Raw genomic sequence first — 20,024 nt, 5'->3', positions numbered from 1 at the left:
TAAACAAATGCTGGTGAGCTATCATATTTATAGAATCAGAATATGTATTTATCCTGGAGAAATCCGATGAGCTATGAAGCTTTTTTTTCACAGATGTCCAGTAGATTTCACAATGTCCAGTAGGTATGGAACCCACTTTTAGATGTACAGCGTAGTTTGCCTCAAAAACTAGTACATCAAGTTCAAGTTCATTTATTAGGTATAGCCCTGTGAGCCATTCGGCTCTTGAATCGGGTGCAATCGCAACAAACAAAAAAACATGAACAAAAAACATCTTAAAGTGAATATGTGACTGAGTGCAAACAGAAAATCCAAGAAAAGACATTAAAATATTGCAGAAAAAGCACCGTACGCAAAAATGTGCAAAAATCCCAGTGGGATGCAAGTCAAACAACAACAACAACCACAAGACAACTTAGATTAAGGCCATCAGTCTAACTCTGTACTACAACAAACAAACATGGCCAAACCAAAAAACCTATCGAAAATCACCAAAATAAAGCCATAAAAGCAATGAAACAGTGGTCATAGGAACTGTGACCGAATTTTCACAATAAACGACGTAAACAACATGTACTACCAAACTCCATGGCTAAGTAATACGTGGTTAAACCATGGCTTATACTATGGAAAAATACAAAAATCCCCGTTATCTAGCAGCGTGGCGAACAGGACATATGATCACTCATCAAGACCGAAAATGCTGTGGCGATACTGATACACTCATCATTAGCCCAACATTATGAACGCTATATGGGTGAAAACTCTCATCTTGGTGGAATTGTTTGGAAATATTTCCCCTATTGTTGGTGCTGGAAGCTTAATTTTGTGATCACAAAAAAGCACTGACAAAAGCCACTCTGTGTATTTCACCTCGATAACTTTATTGAATTGTGTATTCAACTTGTGATAACCACACAAAATGAAAAATTGAATGTCAGCTAAATAATAAAAGGTGTTGTGCAGATAACACAATTTCAAGTAATTATTAGTCACATTGGGAAGTACGAGGCATTTTCAGAGTTGATTTTGAATTGCAAATTCATCCAATGACTCCTAATTAAATCCCAAGGCATTCACTGGCATGGCCCTTCTATATGCTTTCAGTCGGTGAACCAATCCAAATACCGCCGTTCGGTCGAGGCTTCTTTCCGAATCCTCTCTCTTCACAGCCTTCCCCAAAGTAACGCAGCATGTTCTCACGTCCTTGTCGGCAAGTTATTGCCACGTCTTCCTCGGTCTCCCCTTCTTTCTCTTTCCGTCGACCATCACGCCCTCTCCCGGCCCTTCTGGCAACATGTCCGAATCATCTCAAGTCTTTTCTCCCTCAATGCCTCCACAATCGAAGCTACTGCCAGTGCCGAATTATCACAGTAGCAAAAGTAGCTACATATGCCACGGGCCCCGCACTTTCAAGGGCCCCGCGCTAAATGATTTCAAGCTATGAATTCCGCTTAAGTGATTCTGCACTTGCTCTATTACTCTAGTACTATACTGCCTTCAACTTTTATGAACGACTGGGTGTTTAAGGTTAGCGATTTGTCGTATTATGTGGCTGTATAGCAAATTTGAAAAATACAATTAATTTACTATGCAAGTGAAACAATTATGTTTTAATGTTTTTTTATTTAGGGTCCCTTTATAACATATGCTACAGGCCCCGCACTAGCTTAACCCGGAACTGGCCAATGCCTATGTCGTCTCACTCCTTTCTCATTTGTCTTTTCTGCCGATGCCACAAATCCATCACGGCGTTCTCTTCTCTGCCAATCAATGTTCGTGTCCAGCACTCTGATTTATACAGAATCACTGGTTTAATCAGATGAATTGTCATTTTTTAACACACCCGCACTCTGCTCACTTCCCTCCATTTTTTTGTTAAATTTCAGGGTGAGAAATGTTCTCAGTCTTCAATAAAAAAAAACCTTTCAACTGATAAATAAACAAGGTAATATTTTGGGTAATGTGGCTTTCCGTAAAGAATATCAGTCGGTCAGTCATATCCTATTTCAGCCAAATGAGAACTCATTCAGGATAAAAACACATTTTTTATTAAAAGGTGACAAGGGTTAAAATGGAAAATACAGGAAGAGACATTAGACAATAGCACAGAAGTTGAACATTCTCTGCAAAATAACCTAAATCATGCTCGCATAAGTAAAATAGTATGCCTATTAGCCAAAGCATCAGTTGAATAAACTTTAAGAGGCCTGCTTTGGTAGTAGAACAAGCGAGTGGTATTACGACTGAGATTTGCAGTAAAACGAGTACGCACCATAATAACACTACAGTCGCCTAGACTACGTGGGATTCTTGAGTGTCTGATTGGATTTGAAAGTTACATTCAACGTTTGGAACGCGGAATTACAAAAACGCTTGACGTTTGAACCGCTCGAATTTTCAAATGCAAAAGCAGCACCGCCCTAAAAATAAAAAAAATAATTCCCTAACACTGCTCTACAGTTCAATGACTTGGCTGTATATGTACAGGTCATTTCCTGTAAATGTCAAAAAATATACAGTCCAGTCTTGGTAGAAGTGTAAGCCCTGTGTAGTATGCGTGTGCCTTTCGGATGAGATCATCCGAGGATTTACAATGCAGTGGCGCCCCCTTGTGGCAATCCTCTAATAGAGTACCTTTACAAATATTGCACTGACATTAAGAAGCCTTACAAACACCTGTCGAACGCACTGCCAAAAGAGACACCACGTGAAAGGCGGCTTTAACCAATTATATGTAAACACTCATCATTGTCGCAAATCGTGGCCCGTTGAATGTGCATCCAAAGACGTGAATGAACACGCTGGCAGTGGCACTAACGTGTTGCTTTGCTCGTGCTCGAGGAGGCTGTCACATGGCTCACATAACACGGCCATACATTTATTTATATTGCCTATCTGGTGCTCTGTGTAAAAGGTCACGTGCAAAAGCAATCGCTAAATAAAAAATGACCCCAAGTCCAGTCACGTTTCGAAATCTTTTAGGATATGTCAGGAGGTACCTGGGTGGCTTAGGGGCCGTCCATAAATTACGTCACGCACCTGGGGGGAGGGGGGGTCAGACATTTGTGACGATGTGTGACGGGGGGGGGGGGGGGTCAAAAATCGTCCAAAATCGCGTGACGTCATTTATGGACGGCGGCTCCTTAGTGGGCCAACACTGTCAGAAACACCGCCAGTCGACCCTATCCTGAGCACGTCGGCACACTGAACAGTCCAAGACCGTGGTTGCATGTCATCAAATTGTGGTTGACATGCACTGTGAAGGGTAAAACCGGAGGAACCCGGATAAAAATACACGCAACCACAGCAGGGAAAGGATCAAGCGAACTCCAAATGTACAGGCGTCAAGGGTAGGGATCGAACCCACAAACTTCTGCGTAGCAGGCGAGGGAGACATCTCGCCATCATGGCACCACCAAAGGAGTTTTTTTAGAATCGGTGAGCACACCAGCTTCTGAATGGCCAAGTACAGAACAAAAGCAATAAAGTCCCACTCTGCCTTAAAGGTCCAGGTGAATGTGGAGTGGCGGTCCGGAGAAGTGTTTCTGCTGGGGTCACGGCATCTGGAGGATAGGCCGACCGTTGATCACCGTGGATGCTGACAAGGCCCTGCAAAAAATAAAAGTATGAATTTATTGTTTTTGTTGCAGTGAAATGTTGTAATACACATCCAGGTGAAATGCAACGAGTTATGCTGAAACATTTGGCAGATAAAAAAACATCTTGTTTCAAGTCTTTAAAATATATACAAGAGCAGTCACAGTACTGGAAATAACTGTTAGTCTCAACTTGGTTGCATGCAACTAAATTGATAATTATATGTGGACGTCTCTGCAACCAGTTGTACGCGGTTGTGCAACTGATTGCTTACAGTCGAATAAAAACTGTCACGCATCGATGTATTTCACCACTCGTTGCACTTTCGCGAACCAGTTAAATTTGCTCGCTGCGCAACCACTCGCCCTGACGTGGACAAAGCAGTTGGGGGGAGCAATGGTTGAGTTGTGGTTTCGAGAACGATGTGGTTGCGCCAGTTGCTAAGGTGTTGAGTCAGCTTCTCACCTGTTACATGAGCAATAACCACCTCAGAAAAGCGCTAAAATAAAAGTTACGTCATAAGTTTTAAAGATGTGATTTTTAAAAGTTAAATAAATTAGACGAGTAATTTTTTTGGTGAATGTTTTTTTGCGTGCAGAAAATTCGTAAACCATGTGAGAACCTGGGCATCTGGATTTAAATTCGGGATCTCTGATGCTAGCTCAGTGCCCAGACATGTTTAATGCATGTTAGTAGTGTGCGATCGTAACCAAAGTATAGAAAAACCCCGACAAACATTACTTAAGTGTATCTGTTGTGAGGCCAACGCATTTCTAATGAGCTTTTGCTCATCAAAATGTATTCTGTAGTTTAAATGCTGTAGGATTGGCTGCAGAAAATGTTAAATCTCAGGAAAAATAAATGGTATCAACATCAGCCACGCCTCCAAGCTGTTGCCATCTCTCAAGGTCTCATGATGCCAACAATCTAGCTCCAACGCACAAGCCGACTCATCACTCCATGTCCGAAATGGACATCCTCTAAGGGCATGATAATTGTTTTTTACCCTTTTATCTGGCAACAAAACTGACACCTTTTTTTACAAGGATTCATGTTTGCATAGACCACAATACCTGCAGTTGTAATGCAAACAAAAAACATAACTCTGATAATGTATGCACTGTCCTTGAAGTTGATTGGTCCACACCCGAGACAGCTTTCCTTAGAGCCTAGTCTCACATGGTGTTGGACCAGATGACGCCAAAAGGCGCACAACTCAAAGACAATGTACCATCAGAGTACGAGAGCTCAGGGTAAGCATTTACACCATTGGAACCTCATTTGCCAGAAGAAAAAAAATATGATAAGGACAGTGCATACATTATCAGAGTTATGTTTTTTGTTTGCATTACGACTGCAGGTATTGTGGTCTATGCAAACATGACTCCTTGTAAAAAAAAGGTGTCAGTTTTGTTGCCAGATAAAATGGTAAAAAAACAATTATCATATTTTTTCTTCTGGCAAATGAGGTTCCAATGGTGTAAATCTCTCAGGGCATGTTCCAATCCACGCCATCTCGCTCAATCTCTCTAGCCTTGACCACAGCCATCACCCCCTCTTCTAACGACATGTCCTGCCCAAGCCCACTTAACTTTCCAAGTGAAAATATTTCAAAAAAATGTGCACTCGCTCTCTGATCCACGTGTTCCTCTTTCTGTCCCAGTGCAATTCTCCATGCTTCTTTGTTCACTCCCCGTGCCACAGAGTCGCTCTGCCACAGCGGGGAGTGGAAATTATATTTCGATTTAAAGCTTTCGCGACTGAAGGGATTCATCTTCTTGGTTCTTTCGGTAAAGTCACGTAGAAGGGAAATAATAAAACGATAAAAAGAAAACATAATAAAATACAATTCTCACGATGTTTTGGCCACAACGCAAGCAGCCGTCCTCAGGTGAAGAACAGGTCTGTCGGAAAGACAGCGTCTGAATGAATCACCTGAGGACGGCTGCTTGAGTTGTGGCTGAAACGTCGTGAGAATTGTATTTTATTATGTTTTATTATTATATTATTATTTCCCTTCTACGTGACTTTACCGAAAGAACCAAGAAGAAAAAGTGGAAATTATGTTGAATCTTTCTTTTCTCAACGGGATAATAAAACCTACACACGGGCGGAGGGCAAGCGCTCGCTTATTTATCGCAGGGCAGGTTGTAAATGGCGCTGCAGCAGCATCATCGGCGCACACAATGGGCCATTCTTAGTCGGAGGGCACGAGATAGTAGTGTCCACACGTAGGGAAAACCAAAGCAGGCTTCTATAATATTGTCATTGTGGTATTATCAGCATAGTGTAATCTTCAGGAACTATTTTTATCATGGATAAAACTATAAGCAGACATTGTTTGTCCCTCTTCCAAACATTTGTCTCTCTACATTAAAAACAAATTACATCTATTTTACACATCCTCTTGCCCACGCAAGGTTATTCCGTGTTTTATGTTCGGTATTATAATTTTGCGTCGCAAATACTGAATAAATCCTTGCTTTTGAACACGAGAAGTCAGCAACTCGAACTCTGCTGATAAGACACGTGAATGTCAAAGCAAGACCAGAGCTTGCTTATACGAAACCAACGCCACTGAAAAGCACGCTCTCCCAGAAGGCTGTGCGGCCGATGTGATGTATTTATTTTGTTCGTAAAGGGTGGCCACCCGGATTTGTACCCTGGCCCCATGGGTGCCAGCCGAGTGCCCCTTTCAGTGATGCCATAAACCCTCAAAGCCACCCCCAGAGCCACTTTAGGCAAAGTCACGTGTACCTTACAGCGTCAGCCAAATCTCAATGTGACCACTGCTTGGAGAGTCAATAAACCATCCGAGGCTCACCCCGATAGCCCTCACCGTGGTTCAAAGGCTGTCGTGTCGTATTACACGGTGAACCAAGGAAAAGCAAACACTGTAAAACTTTCCGGGGTGGTGGGGGCGGTGGGGAAAACCCAAAGATGTGGTGCTAAAGTGCTCAATGGGCAGCGACCACAAATAGTACGCTCTGCAGGGACACAGCGGTTTGGGTAGAGGAAGATACTTGAGACAGGTTATTTTAACATATCCAGGACGAGTTAGTAGAGCTTGCATCTTGTCAACCGCATTTCACCGCCGATAAGATCCTTAAGTTCTGCAAAACAGCACCTGCCAGCACCGCAGAGCCCCAACCATCTGCACTGACCCTACGCGGTTGTCCGGTAATGATAGGGTCTGACCCCCCCCCCCCATGACTCAATTATCGGCGAATTGCAAAGCACGTGGAGAGACATTTTTTTAGTTTAACACGTAGCAGGCTTTCGCGACTAATATTATTCATAATAAACATTTTTGGGTTTAGATCGCGTTATTTATAAATGTGTCTCAACCCTCCACCACCCGACACGGCCAATCAGTAAAAAAGTGTCACGTTGACAAAAGACATATCTTCTTGGTTCTTTCGGTAAAGTCACGTAGAAGGGAAATACTAAAATAATAAAAATAAAACAGACAGACCTGTTCTTCACCCGAGGATGGCTGCTTGTGTTGTGGCCGAAACGTCGTGATAATTATTTTATAATGTTTTATTTTTATTATCTTATTATTTCCCTTCTACGTGACTTTACCGAAATAACCAAGAAGATGAATCCCTGCAGTCACGAAAGCTTTAAATCGAAAAAACAAATAGTTCACTACTTTAACCCACCGGTGTGTTGAAGAGTGAATCCACAACATTTACAATTTTTGAGTAGTACGACGTTTCGCTGGTAATTACATCATCCAGCATCGTCGGGCAATTTGCCAGAATAGTGAAGCCCTCCACCTGCTCCCGGTCTTGAGTAGTGCAGCAGCAGGGTGACGTCATCATTTAACCCAATCAGGTGCAGAGATCAGAGGCGGAGAGGGGGGGGGGTATTGTAATTATATAATAGATTAGTAATAAGTTAATTGTTATGATTAGTAATCAGTTGTAATGTGTATCATTTAATAACTGAACCCAATCACTATACCCAATCTGGTTATTGTAATTATATACTATATAGTAAACCATTAATTAGTATGTGTTCCCCCTATAAGGAATTGTAATATGTATTATTTAATAATACGCTTCCAGGCCGCACTAAGCCTGTAGCTGTCAGAGCGATTAAAGTTATTTGTATTGCTCCCAATTTCAATGGATTATCTAATTAGTCTTGGCCAGTAATCAATAATTATACACAACACTTTAACGTTTTCAAAATCAATTGTGTGGCCTTGTTGGCAAGCATGTTCTGCCACTGCCGAATGTTGTGTTTGAGATAATTTTATATTTCTTTGGTGTTCTTTTAGTCTTACGCCGATGTTACGTCCCGTCTGTCCAATGTTGCAAAGAGTCATTAACATATCCAAACCAAAAAGATGGTTTTACTGTACTTGTTTCAAACTTTTCCATGTACAGATTTGCTTTGGCAGGAGACAAAGGAGAGCCCATTACTGCTCCTTCCTTTTGTTTAAAGAAATCACCTTCACACTTTAGTGACAATTCAACGTGGATCATTTCAAGCTTTGTTTGTCATTCTACCCATGCCTTCTCATGATGTGGACACAAAAGCACTGCGGGCGGGTGTCGAACTTAACCATTTTCCTTCGGATCCCTTGGGAGTCTTATTGCCAAGCGGCGCCTCCTCGAGACTTGCAGCTTGCACTTGCCCATGCGTTGCTCTGCGAGGGAGGGGGGGGGTAGCGATGGGGAGAATCATAAACGGCCCTCCTAACCAGCAACTTGCCCCTTGTAGTCGTCACCCACTGACCCCTGAATTATCGCAGAGTCAAATTATTGCAGAGTTGAATTACACTGGTCACCACACTTTTTCTGGCATAAGGTATTCCAACGGTTTTAAGGTAATTTTGTGGTGCTGATTCCAAATCTGGCATCATTTTTTGTCTATCACATCAGGTTTTTGAGATATCAAATATTGCATTTTCAATAAAAACTGCAGAAGAAAAATATTAAATAAATGTGGATATCTACATAAAATGATATTGTAAACACACTATCCTAAAAATACAGCACCATATTTTAACACTAAAGCAGTCACTGACTCGCAACAACTTGCAATCATAAGTGACAGAGTTAATTTCGGGTAAAATCAATGAAAATGGGGTATGCCGATAGCATAAAAATGAGATGTGATAGAGCAAATCTGAGATCATATTTGGAATCAGCACCCTGAAATTAGCTGCAAAGTCCAGGCCAGAATTTTTTTTTGTTGACCAGTGTTATTGCTATTGGTGGGTGGGGCGCCCTGGGGAAATTTGTCCCCTTCACCGCCGCCCCCACTACGGCAATGATGAAATACTTTACCCGGCACTTTCAGCGAAATATTACCGCCGCCGTCATTGTTTATAGCCCCGAGCGCGTTTAGCATTTAAACGTTAGCTACCGCGGTGACCAGGTTCTTAAAACCATCCAGAACATGAATACAACCATTTCCACAACCATCGTTTTCCGATTGCCGGAACGGATCGAAAAGCGGGGGGAGGTGGATTCGAACCATTAGATCGGTATCTCGGCCACTCCACTAAAAGCTCCGTGATGTTGTCAAAAGCAGCCGAGCGCATGAAGTTGCTGGTACTCACAGTCTTGTGCTTGGAGCCCGTGGCATCAGTCGTGGAGGCGAGCTGCCTGCCACTGGGTCCAGCGGCAGAGTTGTTCCTGCAAAAACAAAAGCACCGGACGTGTCTATGTATGTGTCTTAGGGGCCCCGTCCATAAATGACGTCACGCGATTTTGGACGATTTTTGACCCCCCCCCCGCTCGTCACACGGCGTCACAAAAAGTCAGACCTCCCCCTCAAATATAACGTCACAAAGCTCTGCCCCCCCCCCAAAAAAATAAAACATGCTTCAAATCGCTTTAAACTATTGTCATTGTAGTGCGTATTTAATGTGGCGCTGCACTCTGATGTTGTAGGAGAAAACATTTATTAAAAAGTCTATTTAATTATGTAGAACGTGTTGTCTATATTTATTTAAAGTTGCGCATTTTGATGTGACGTCACATTTCTCAACCCCCCCCCCCCTCGATTTAAAGCTTTCGTGACTGCAGGGATTCATCTTCTTGGTTCTTTCGGTAAAGTCACGTAGAATGGAAATAATAAAATAATAAAAATAAAACATAATAAAATAATTCTCACGACGTTTCGGCCACAACGCAAGCAGCCGTCCTCAGACTCTGTCTTCTCGACAGACCTGTTCTTCACCTGAGGACGGCTGCTTGCGTTGTGGCCGAAACGTCGTGATAATTATTTTATTATGTTGTATTTTTATTATTTAATTATTTCCATTCTACGTGACTTTACCGAAAGAACCAAGAAGATGACCCCCCCCTCGTCACAAATGTCTGACCCCCCCCCTCCTTCCTAGGTGCGTGACCTCATTTATGGACGGCCCCTTACTCTCGTTGGCACACCAATATTGACCGATTGCAAGAAGGTATTCCCACCTATACAAACTCGAGAAACCAATAGACACTGGGGGTGGTGATGCATGGCCGTGCGGTGGCGCGTTTGCCGCTCGTTGCAAAGCTTCGTGGTACGAGCTCAGCGGCCGCCCTGGTTAATGCTGCAGCTGTATTCACCAAACGCACGTGCCCCGTCTGCTTCACGGCTGTATGCGAGAGATCCCCGTGACGTTATTCGTCAACGTCCAAAGTTTACACGCGGAGAAAAATTACTCGCAAATCACCCAATTAGAGCAACACGGCGTTTTCTCGGTAGCCCACTGTGAGAACAGCGCGAATGCCCAATGTGCTTACGATTTGACAAAGTACAAGGCCGAGCAATATACGGAGAATATTTGTCCAACAAACTCTCCCCCTTTCCAATACGAGTTCTTGGAGATGGTCATGGGACTTGACCTGGATAACGGGTGACAAGCCATTTCTCGCGTGGCCAGCGAGTGAGGTTTACCGTTCCTCGCCACTAGAGGGCAACAATGAACCTTTCGCTAAACCTCAATTGCTCATTTGAACTGGAAAAGACTGACTTTTTTTTCGGTGCATGCAGGTAGGAGGATGGGCACGGCGGACAGGTCTGGCAAAGGGGGCACATGAAAAAGCTCGCGGGTTTAGGAACAACTGCCGCCCAGCGTACGGTGGTCCTAACCGGGGGACAATTGGCCACGTGGACCCAAGCGGGAGTGTGGGGGTTTTGGGTAGATCGCGTAAATATAAATGTCGTTAAACTTGCCACTACCCGACACAGCCAATTAGTAAGATTCGTCACGTGAACAAAACATGCCAGTTAGTTCTTGACTTAAAACTTTCACGACTGTAGCAATTCATATTCTTTGGATCTTTCGGTAAAGTCATGTAGACCCAAAGAATTTGCCAGTTAGTTTTGAGTACAGCGCACCGGTGTATTGGAGAGTAAACCCACAACGGTTACAATTTGTGTGCGTCGTTTCGCCGGTAATTACAACCAGCCTCATCAGGCGTTGAAAACGGCATCTCCGTGCCACAAGAATAGCGCGCGTGCGAAATGTACTCAACGACTTGACGTTTTACAACGGTTTGTGTGCATTCTTATATAGATGTTTTTTTTTTACGTGCAGGGCACCTTGTGGTTTTACTGCGGGGCATGGCAGATATTCCCCAGATGTACGGCTGCTGCTCACCATCTTGTTCCATCTCTGCAACAAAGAATCGAATGTAACCGCTCTTCACAAAACAAATCACGAAATTGATGGTAGTGTCATCGATTCAGTGATGATATGTATTCCTCATTTCACCTGCGTCCCAATCCTCCTGGCATGGCTGTACCTCCCCGCTGCTCTGCGGCACCGACGAATGACCGTCGCCTCTCTCCGCACGCACCGCCCCTGTGAGACACGGTGCTGAGATGTTAACTCCCTCGACTGGTATGCAGGAGGTCGTGGGTTCGATCCAGACCCTGATGCCTATATATTTGGAGTTTGCATGTTTTCCCTGTGGTCTTGTGGATTTTTCTCCGACTCCTCCGGTTTTCCCTCCACATTTAGAATCAACGTGCATTTAGAGTATTTGATTGCTATAAATGGCCACATAAGCCACTTCGTTGAGCCATCATTTGTGGCCAGTCACATCTGAAAAAGAGCTAATAGATCAGTGGGCCTTACCTGGTAAAATAAAATATATAGTTTCGAACTCTAGGGTTCAAATCCACCTGTAATTACAATGGGCCCTCTCGTGTAACTAGGTAATTCCTCTGATCAAGTCACTCAAGATGAATAATCTTGGCTCATTACCGTTTGATGAACACCTCACGATTTGTCCTGACACCATTGACCTAAAGGTGGCTTATTGGTAGCACCTGCTTGGTGCAGAAAATTCTCACATTACCTTTCTGGAAGCAATTTTGTATTTAAAATCTGAAATGTGCACGACGGCAAGTTCACCAGAGATAAACGGCGCCGCGTAAGAAGGGCATCTGCCAAGGCCGTAGCCATGGAGTCAACATTGGGGGGGACCAAATCTTCCAGGGGGTGTGGGGGTCCCCCCCCCCCCAGAAAAAAAAAATCAAAGTTTGAAAACGAATTTCCTGCCTAAAATATAAGAAAAAAAAATTCACTAACACATAAGATGGACTTTTTTTTTTTTACAATAATGTCTAATAGTGTATTGTATTACATTGCTCAGTTTTTTTCTTTTTTACCTTTTCTTGTTTTATTGTATGTAATGGCAGAGATTAGGGATTAATAAAGTACAACCATAACCACAATCATATAAACAGAAATACATTTTATAGCAATATATCGGGGGGGAACATTTTGAGCATATTTGGTCTTAGCACCTGCAGTACGTTTGATCGGGAACACCATTTGTAAAGGGGGGGAAAAAACAACAACTAAAAACTGAACGTGACGCGAAACATCTCCAGCGTATCTAAGTGGTAGAAAGCGTTGTTTGTAAAACCGACAGAGATACAAGCTGGACGAACCAGGCGGTGCGTTGATGAAGCTTTCTGCCCGTGGCGGATACTACCCATGGTCTCAGATTGGTGGCATTATCCCCACCCACCAACCAGGTGGTATTGGTCAACTCACTCGAATCGGGGGGGCGGCTAGGGGCTAAATAGCAGGAAATGTGAAAAGGTGCATCCCACACCTCGTGTGCCAAATGATGGGACCCTCGGCAGCAGTTCTGCGAAGTCGTCTGGATCTCCGACACAAGGTGATGGCGCAGAGTTTCCCTATCGGAATGCCTTCGCCTTGTGGCACGTCGCCGGACATCAAAAACAACAACGCATCGCAGCGATAACCGCAGCGCATAACGACGGAACTCTTGACGAGGCGATTACCGAGACCGTGCGCGCGTGTGCGCTGCGCCGCGCCGGCTTGCGAACGTGCGAGGCGGCATCACTGACCTTGCGTCACCTTGGTCTGGCCAACCGTCCGGTCGGGGCACTGTGCCAGATGCTCGGCCATGTTACTCTTCAGTATCCGGTGGCGTGCGTTGAATGGACACGTGCGCATGTTCTGCGCCACCTTCTTGTTCGTCTGAAGGGGGGGGGGGGGGTGGGGGGAGGGGCGTCGCACTCTCGGTGATTTACACGTACGTTTATTCACCCAAGAAGAAAGTCGTTAACAGAGTTTCAAACTTTTTCAGGAAGAGTCCTGCTATGTTGTGCAATTTTGGGGGGGGGGGTGGAATTTTTTTTGTTACCTTAAATTTGAACAGTGACGGTGCAGTACATTGTCTACATTTTCCTTTTCCGAATCATGTGATGGGATCCTTCGCCCCCCCCCCCCCTCCCACTGTAAAGTGGTCGATGCATATTTTTAAATCCTTTATATTAAGTTTGCTTGCTTGCGTGCTTGCTTAGGACCGTGCAAATCTTTCGCTCGTTTTTTAACCCACTTCCCGTGATCCAATTGAGCTGACATTTTCCACACAGACTCGTTGTGTGTGACAATTAATTTTCGTGAAAAAAAAATCCTAAATTTTACACCGTTTAGGGAAAACAAATTAAATATTTAATTACCAATTGCTTAATGGTGGCAGACAATCATCTGACCCATAGGTGGCAACCATCTCAAGCCAGAGGACGAGAGGACTCTAGCCGCCACGCATTTAAAGGATTTATAGTGAAAAACTTTGTTTTTACGGGTTTACTTGTTTAATCCTTTATATTAAGTTCACTTGCTTGCGTGCGACCGTGCAAATCTTTCGGTCGTTTTTAACCCACTTCCCGTGATCCAATCGAGCTGACATTTTGCACACAGACTCGTTGGGTGTGACAATGAATTTTCGTGAAAATTTTTTTCCTAAATTTTACACTGTTTAGGGAATTTGTTTTTAAATATTTGATTACCAATTGCTTAATGGTGACAGACAATCATCTGACCCATAGGTGGCAGCCATCTCAAGCCAGAGGACGAGAGGACTCTAGCCGCCACGCATGTAAAGGATTTATAGTGAAAAACTTTGTTTTTACGGGTTAATTTTTTCATGGTTCATATACCCTTGGCATCAACCAGGGCAGCTGTGGGACCTGAACTCATGCATCTCTGCAACAACGAGCAAACGTGCTACGACTCGGCCGTGCGATTTGACTCCTACATATATTAGTTCGTGAGATCATGCCTCATTTGAAAACACAAATTTTTGGTTTATCTTCTTGGTTCTTTCGGTAAAGTCACGTAGAAGGAAAATCATAAAATAAAAAAAATAAAAATGTTTTGTTTTATTTGTATTACTTTATTATTTCCCTTCTACGTGACTTTACCGAAAGAACCAAGAAAATGAATCCCTGCAGTCACGAAAGCTTTAAATCGAAAGGTTTGGTTTCAAATCGGCTTTTATCGTGGGGCGGTGGCATTACTCATCGAGATCACACACAGCAGCAACAAGCGTGGCCCCCCGAGACTGGCAGACTAATGCCCGATTGCAGGCCAAGTTCCCAAGTCGCCTTGTGCCGCGCGCAGGGACAGGTGCCACTGGGGGATGCGCCCTTTCAAATGTGTTGAGATGCAAGTCACTTATCGCGCGTCAAGCGTTCCGAGACACCCCGGTGTGAAGCGTGCTACATCAAAAACAAATCAAGATTATTTACCAAGGCCGACATGGCACACCGAGTGGTGGCTAGGCCCAGGACCGCACACGCAACCGCCTTAGTTTCCCCAATGCCGACGTTTACGCACCACATCCATGTGCTCGTTTGAGGCCGAGTCGACCTAAGGGAGGCCCAGAACCGGTACAGATATCACCGCCGATGTTAATCGTGGCCGGTAATCAAACTGGGGTTACCGCGTTCGTATAGCGGTACACTAACCAAGGGGGTTATTTCACCATACCGCACCACACTGGTTAAGCGTGGGTTCAGGACCTCAGAGCCGGCTCAGATATCATTCGGTGCCACCATCACCATCATCACCATCATCATCACGACGCTCATCACCATCATCACGACGCTCTACCTCTCGCTGGGTGTCCTTACCAGGCTACACTTGGCCACGTGATACGTGTAGCGCTTCGCGCATATGATGTGGCTGGGGTCGTAGGGACACCGAAAGAGCGCGTCAGGGTCCATATCCGTCATGCTTGGCAGGGGGCGTGTCTCTCCCAGGTCCCGCGACATGGTGACAGCCTCCAAGGATGGCGAACGCGTGCCTGCACTGCACAACTCAGAGGGACCGTCTTCAGCACACACACACACAAGACAAACAATGAGGATTTGCATTTGTCACCCGATTTGCAGGCGCAGTGGTAACCTTTGTGCCTCTTGGCAAAAAGGGGCTTGGGGGTTCAACGCCGGGTTTTGCGGCATCGACCCAGAATTAATCGAGAACCTGGACACAAAAGGACGGATGTAGCTTGCAAACTTTGCCTCCATCATCATTGACACCGAGGGATAATCCCAGAAGTGTGGTACCCCACTCCAAAATCGTTGCCATCCTAAAAGCCACGAAGACCAGCCAACAATCTCGCAAGCTACTGCCCCATTGCCCTTCTGAAAGCGCTTAAAATCACGCTGGCCATTCTGGGAAACGGCAGCAAATAGCCCTGCAGCGGGGCACCAACCCACTCTACAGATGGGACGGAATCGTGGGACGCGTGGGGCAAAGAACCGACTGACTCAGCAGCAAAGGTCCCGGAGATAGACCTCTCCCCGAAGAACGCGGACGGCACTCAAACCGAACCGGCGCAACAACAAGAGCACACGGGGGCAATACGGCCACCAGCTTCACGAGCGGAAGGTGAGGGATGCGAGTCATGTGACCCCAAGTGCGGGCGTGGCCGTGAGTCCCAGACGACGACACATATCCCATCAAGCTGCCCACCGAGATCTTTTGTGGGAGGCACTTCATTTCGTCACTTTGCATCTCAGGATGCCATCGAGCAGCTCGCCAAACTAGACGCACCCCAAGGGAAGTAATAAAATAAATATAAAACTAATATTTTATTATTTCCCTTCTACGTGACTTTACCGAAAGAACCAAGAATATTAATCCCTGCAGTCGCGAAAGCTTTAAATCAAAAATTAGACGCACCCCATTGTAAGCTTTTCCCCGTCATGCACAACATGAGACGTATGGCTTAGAAGTGTAAATAAGAATGGGTAAACTATGACACTGTGATTGGCATACAAAGATGTGGAGCCTTTTGCTTAAAATGTGGACCGTGTTCTAAACTGCACTCATTCCCCATACCATGTAAACACAACATGTGAGCACCCATTGAGCAGCAGCAATACAAAGAGCCAAAGATCCCCCGTATAGCCTTAACAGACTGTTGGGGCAAGTGCTGTTAGCGAGCACTTGTGAGGGTCGCTGGCCCCCGAGATTCCTCCCTCGGTACCCCTAACGGCCGGGTTAACCTCATTACTCACCCCCTCGCTGCTAGGCGAACCGCTGCTGGGTTCTTCACCCATGGGGTGAGAGCCGTCGCTCGATGATTCCCCTCCCCCGCGGGTCCGCGTAGTAGACATGGTTAATTACGTGTGCGCACACCCACACACAGCTCTGCGCGGCACTCACTCAACCCTGACCACTCACGTTAGGATCGCGCACCTGTATTATACAGGTCGTGAACGTGCGCGCACACACACACACACACACATACAGCTCCACACGCGATACCCACTCTTGCGCCGCTCTGCGCCGCGCTCGCCGCCCGCTGGCCGCTCACGTTATGATCGCGCACCTGGGGTACGCCGATTACGCACACACAGTACCACACGCGTTCACAGTGCCGGCCCGAGCCTCTTGGGGGCCCTAAGCAGAATTTGATTTGGGGGCCCCCCTCCCACCACGCAGACTCATCTGTGCTAGAAGATTATTGACACAAATGTCACACTATAATGTTATAGCGAATATTATAAACGAATACAGTGAGGTTATGTATTAATAAAAAATGGCTTATAAAAATATCATGAGTCATGACTAGCTAGCTGCTTCCTCAAGTGACGTGAGCACAATTTGTGCTGCTGCTGCACAAAACATACTGTAAATAATAATGCAAACATACCTTTATCTCGCTCTTTTTTCTCCTCCTCGGTCCTTTTCTTTTTTCTTTTTTCGGCACCAGAGGGATACGTCCTTTTTTGTGACATGGCTTAGGCGTATTTATTATCGTGACGTACAATTGCGCGCACCTGCCCGCGCCCGCGCCCGCGCCCACGCGAATTGTCAATGAGCCGTGACATCCGTGAGCCGTGACAAAGCAGCAGTTGTCGACAGAATTTTCTTGTCTTGAATCATTTATTCATTCATTCATTAATTCATTTATATCACTTGTTTAAGTTATTTAATTGTAAAAAAAAACGATTCGGGGGCCCCCTGGTGGCCAGGGGGCCCCAAGCAGCCGCTTAGTTCGCTTATGCCTCGGGCCGGCCCTGCGCGTTCACACTTATAACACGAGATCACACGAGGCCACGATCAGCTATTAATGATTTATTGTCTGCTACCTGGGACTGGTGTTAAATCAGTGAGTCGACGAGGCTGGCCTACGCTGATACCTCTATACCTATTCCCGATGTATCTGCTATGATTCTAATTCACCTTCTTACTCACTGTTAAGTGTCCACGGCGGTCCGCTGATCCTTGTGCTAACAGCGTACCTCGGTGCGTCGCACGGACGTCCGGGTCGCTGGCTGGAGCTGCGTCTGGTCGCCTGGCGCTGGAGTAAGAGAGAGCGATTTCCCCTTTGCGCTCCCCATTTATCCTGATTCCCGGACTCGGGCCCCTACCCCCTTCCCACGCACCGTGCGCCTTCGCTATGCTAATTAATCCTCTGTCCGCGCGGCATTAACTCCAAACAATGGCACGCGCCCCCCTCGCCCGGGCCAGGCGGCTCCGCGGCGCCTTTGTTCCGCTAATCAATGAGCGACCTGCACGGCGCAAATTCCAATCAATCCCTTTCTCACGCACCGTGCGCCTTCGCTATTATTGCAGTTCAGATGCGCTGCGTGTTTTCTAATGATGCTCCTCCATCACAATGCTTATTCCCTCTGCCTGCCCCGTCGATACTTGCGCGTGTGGGGGGAAATGCGCCTCAACCGCGGTGGCCGAATGCCCCACGCTGCGGCCACACCATATCAAGGCCGGTCGCAGCGCCGCGGCGCAACGTAGCACGGGGGAGGCCGTCCAATTCCCTGATCGCCGGAAACCGTGAGAGTTAATCCCGATAAGGGTTTCTCGGATAAAAACCGGTCGATCAGGTGACCTTCCCTTCCAGCTCTATGGGGGGGGGGGGGGGGATGCGTGCGGGTGTGTTCATGTGAGGTAAGGTGAGGGGGACGCGGGGTCGGCTCCGTCGCTTGGTGGTGGCGAGGTCGTAGGTGGGGCGCCTGCTGAACGGCTTCGTGGCGGCGGCATGACACACTTATGAAGGCCGGAACGGTACACGAGGGGGTGGGTGGCCAGCACTACGCCCGACCGCCTTTGTCTCCCTACTGGCGATGTTTTTACGCACCACACCAGGTACTCGTTTGAAGCCGAGTCTACCTAGGGGAAGCCCAGAACAGGTTCAGATAATCGTCACTGATGTTGGCCATGAGCGGGAATCGAACTCGGGTGGCCAGGTTCGTAGCGCTGCGCGCTACACCCGCTACGCTACAGCTCCCACCAGCAATACACAAAGATAAAAACAAAGATACCCCGTGTAGCCTTAACAGACTGTTGGGGCAAGTTCTGTTAGCGAGCACCTATGAAGGCAGGAACGGTACATGAGGGGGTGGATGGCCAGCACCACGCCCGACCGCCTTTGTCTCCCTAGCGGCGATGTTTACACACCGCAACAGGTACTCATTTAAGGCTGAGTCGACCTAGGGGAAGCCCAGAACAGGTTTAGATAATCGTCACTGGTGTTGGCCGTGAACGGGAATCGAACCCGGGTCGCTAGGTTCATAGCGCAGCGCGCTAACCGCTACACTACCGCTCCCCAGCAATACACAGACACACAGTAACACACACACAGTGACACACACACACACGGGTGCGGTGACAAAATGCGAGATCAGAATCGCAGTCTTCCGATGCAAACAAAGGGAATGATCTGAGCACTGCCAGTCTTTGGTTTGAGTCAGGCCTTGCATCCATCCTCCCTCGCCCCATGGACCACACTGATTTGAAGCTGTCGTGACTGCAGGAATCACTCTTTGGTTCTTTCGGTAAAGCCACGTAGAAATAAAACAAATAATAGAGTACGACTTTTCGATTGCAACACAAGCACCCATCATCATGTAGAACTAAATTTGAGAGAGAGACAAAACACAGACACGGAGACACACAGTTAACGCATAGCCTGGTTGATTACGATCTCCAAAGATTGCTAAACTTGAAGTGTGAAATTTGAAAGAGACACAGAGAGAAAGAAATCAACTTACATCCTCCCCGTAGAGATGGTTCAAACTTGATTTGAAGCCCTCGTGACTGCTGGAATTCTTCTTTGGTTCTTTCGGTAAAGCGACGTAGAAAGAAAATAAATTCAAAAATGTAGTACGACGTTCCGATTGCAACACAAGCACCCGTCAGCAGGTAGAATTAAATATGGGAGAGAGACAAAAACACAGACAGGGAGAGACACAGAGACCCAATGCCTCTGTGTCGATGCCTTAAATAGAGAGAGAGAGAGAGGTGGGCCTGCTGGAGCAGAGGAATTAGCATGACAAGGAATGCACCCAGAAGCGACACAGGTAAAGAAGATCGAATGGCCCGACGATAAGCCTGGTAAATTTCGTGACTGCAGGGATTCATCTTCTTGGTTCTTTCGGTAAAGTCACGTAGAAGGGAAATAATATTTTATTATATTGTTTAATTTTTTTTATTATTTTATGATTTCCCTTCTACGTGACTTTACCGAAAGAACCAAGAAGAGAGAAATAGTTTGAGAAAATTAAATTTAGCACGCGCCGAGCGCTAAGCAAAGAAGAACAGCGCTCGCCACCCAATGTTAAAACAGACGGCGAAATTATACGCGCGCCTCCCCGCTGTTTAATTTAATTCA

At 46.0% G+C, this 20,024-nt stretch overlaps 1 protein-coding gene and 1 long non-coding RNA gene across 2 annotated transcripts; both read right to left on the bottom strand.

Annotated features, from left to right (window-relative positions):
* Positions 1-2,023: 2,023 nt before the first annotated feature.
* Positions 2,024-9,255, bottom strand: LOC144725130 (uncharacterized). The gene is made up of 3 exons (XR_013586622.1): positions 9,179-9,255; positions 8,177-8,260; positions 2,024-3,612 (listed from the first exon to the last, which is right to left on the bottom strand). It is a non-coding gene; the product is annotated as an uncharacterized LOC144725130 (long non-coding RNA).
* An 885-nt stretch (positions 9,256-10,140) lies between these two features.
* Positions 10,141-15,358, bottom strand: LOC144725112 (gametocyte-specific factor 1-like). Its single transcript, XM_078604583.1, has 5 exons — positions 15,016-15,358; positions 12,943-13,075; positions 11,330-11,419; positions 11,158-11,230; positions 10,141-10,207 (listed from the first exon to the last, which is right to left on the bottom strand). Exons 1-5 carry the CDS (start codon positions 15,256-15,258, stop codon positions 10,141-10,143), a joined length of 606 nt encoding a protein of 201 aa, XP_078460709.1. The 5' UTR covers positions 15,259-15,358.
* Positions 15,359-20,024: the final 4,666 nt, after the last annotated feature.

Source organism: Lampetra planeri, chromosome 22 (genome assembly GCF_965212315.1).
Source record: "Lampetra planeri chromosome 22, kcLamPlan1.2.h2, whole genome shotgun sequence".
NCBI classification, from domain to species: Eukaryota; Metazoa; Chordata; class Hyperoartia; order Petromyzontiformes; family Petromyzontidae; genus Lampetra; species Lampetra planeri.
This window is presented reverse-complemented; position numbering and strand designations above follow the sequence as displayed.

Excerpts from the sequence above, each read along its gene's own strand:
- LOC144725112 (XM_078604583.1), bottom strand. The coding sequence starts at position 15,258 with ATGCAAATCCTCATTGTTTGTCTTGTGTGTGTGTGTGCTGAAGACGGT. Across the intron at positions 13,076-15,015 it reads ACGTGGCCAAGTGTAGCCTG|ACGAACAAGAAGGTGGCGCA; the intron begins GTAAGGACACCC and ends CCCCCCCTTCAG. Across the intron at positions 10,208-11,157 it reads CCCCGCAGTAAAACCACAAG|CCGTGAAGCAGACGGGGCAC; the intron begins GTGCCCTGCACG and ends TCTCGCATACAG.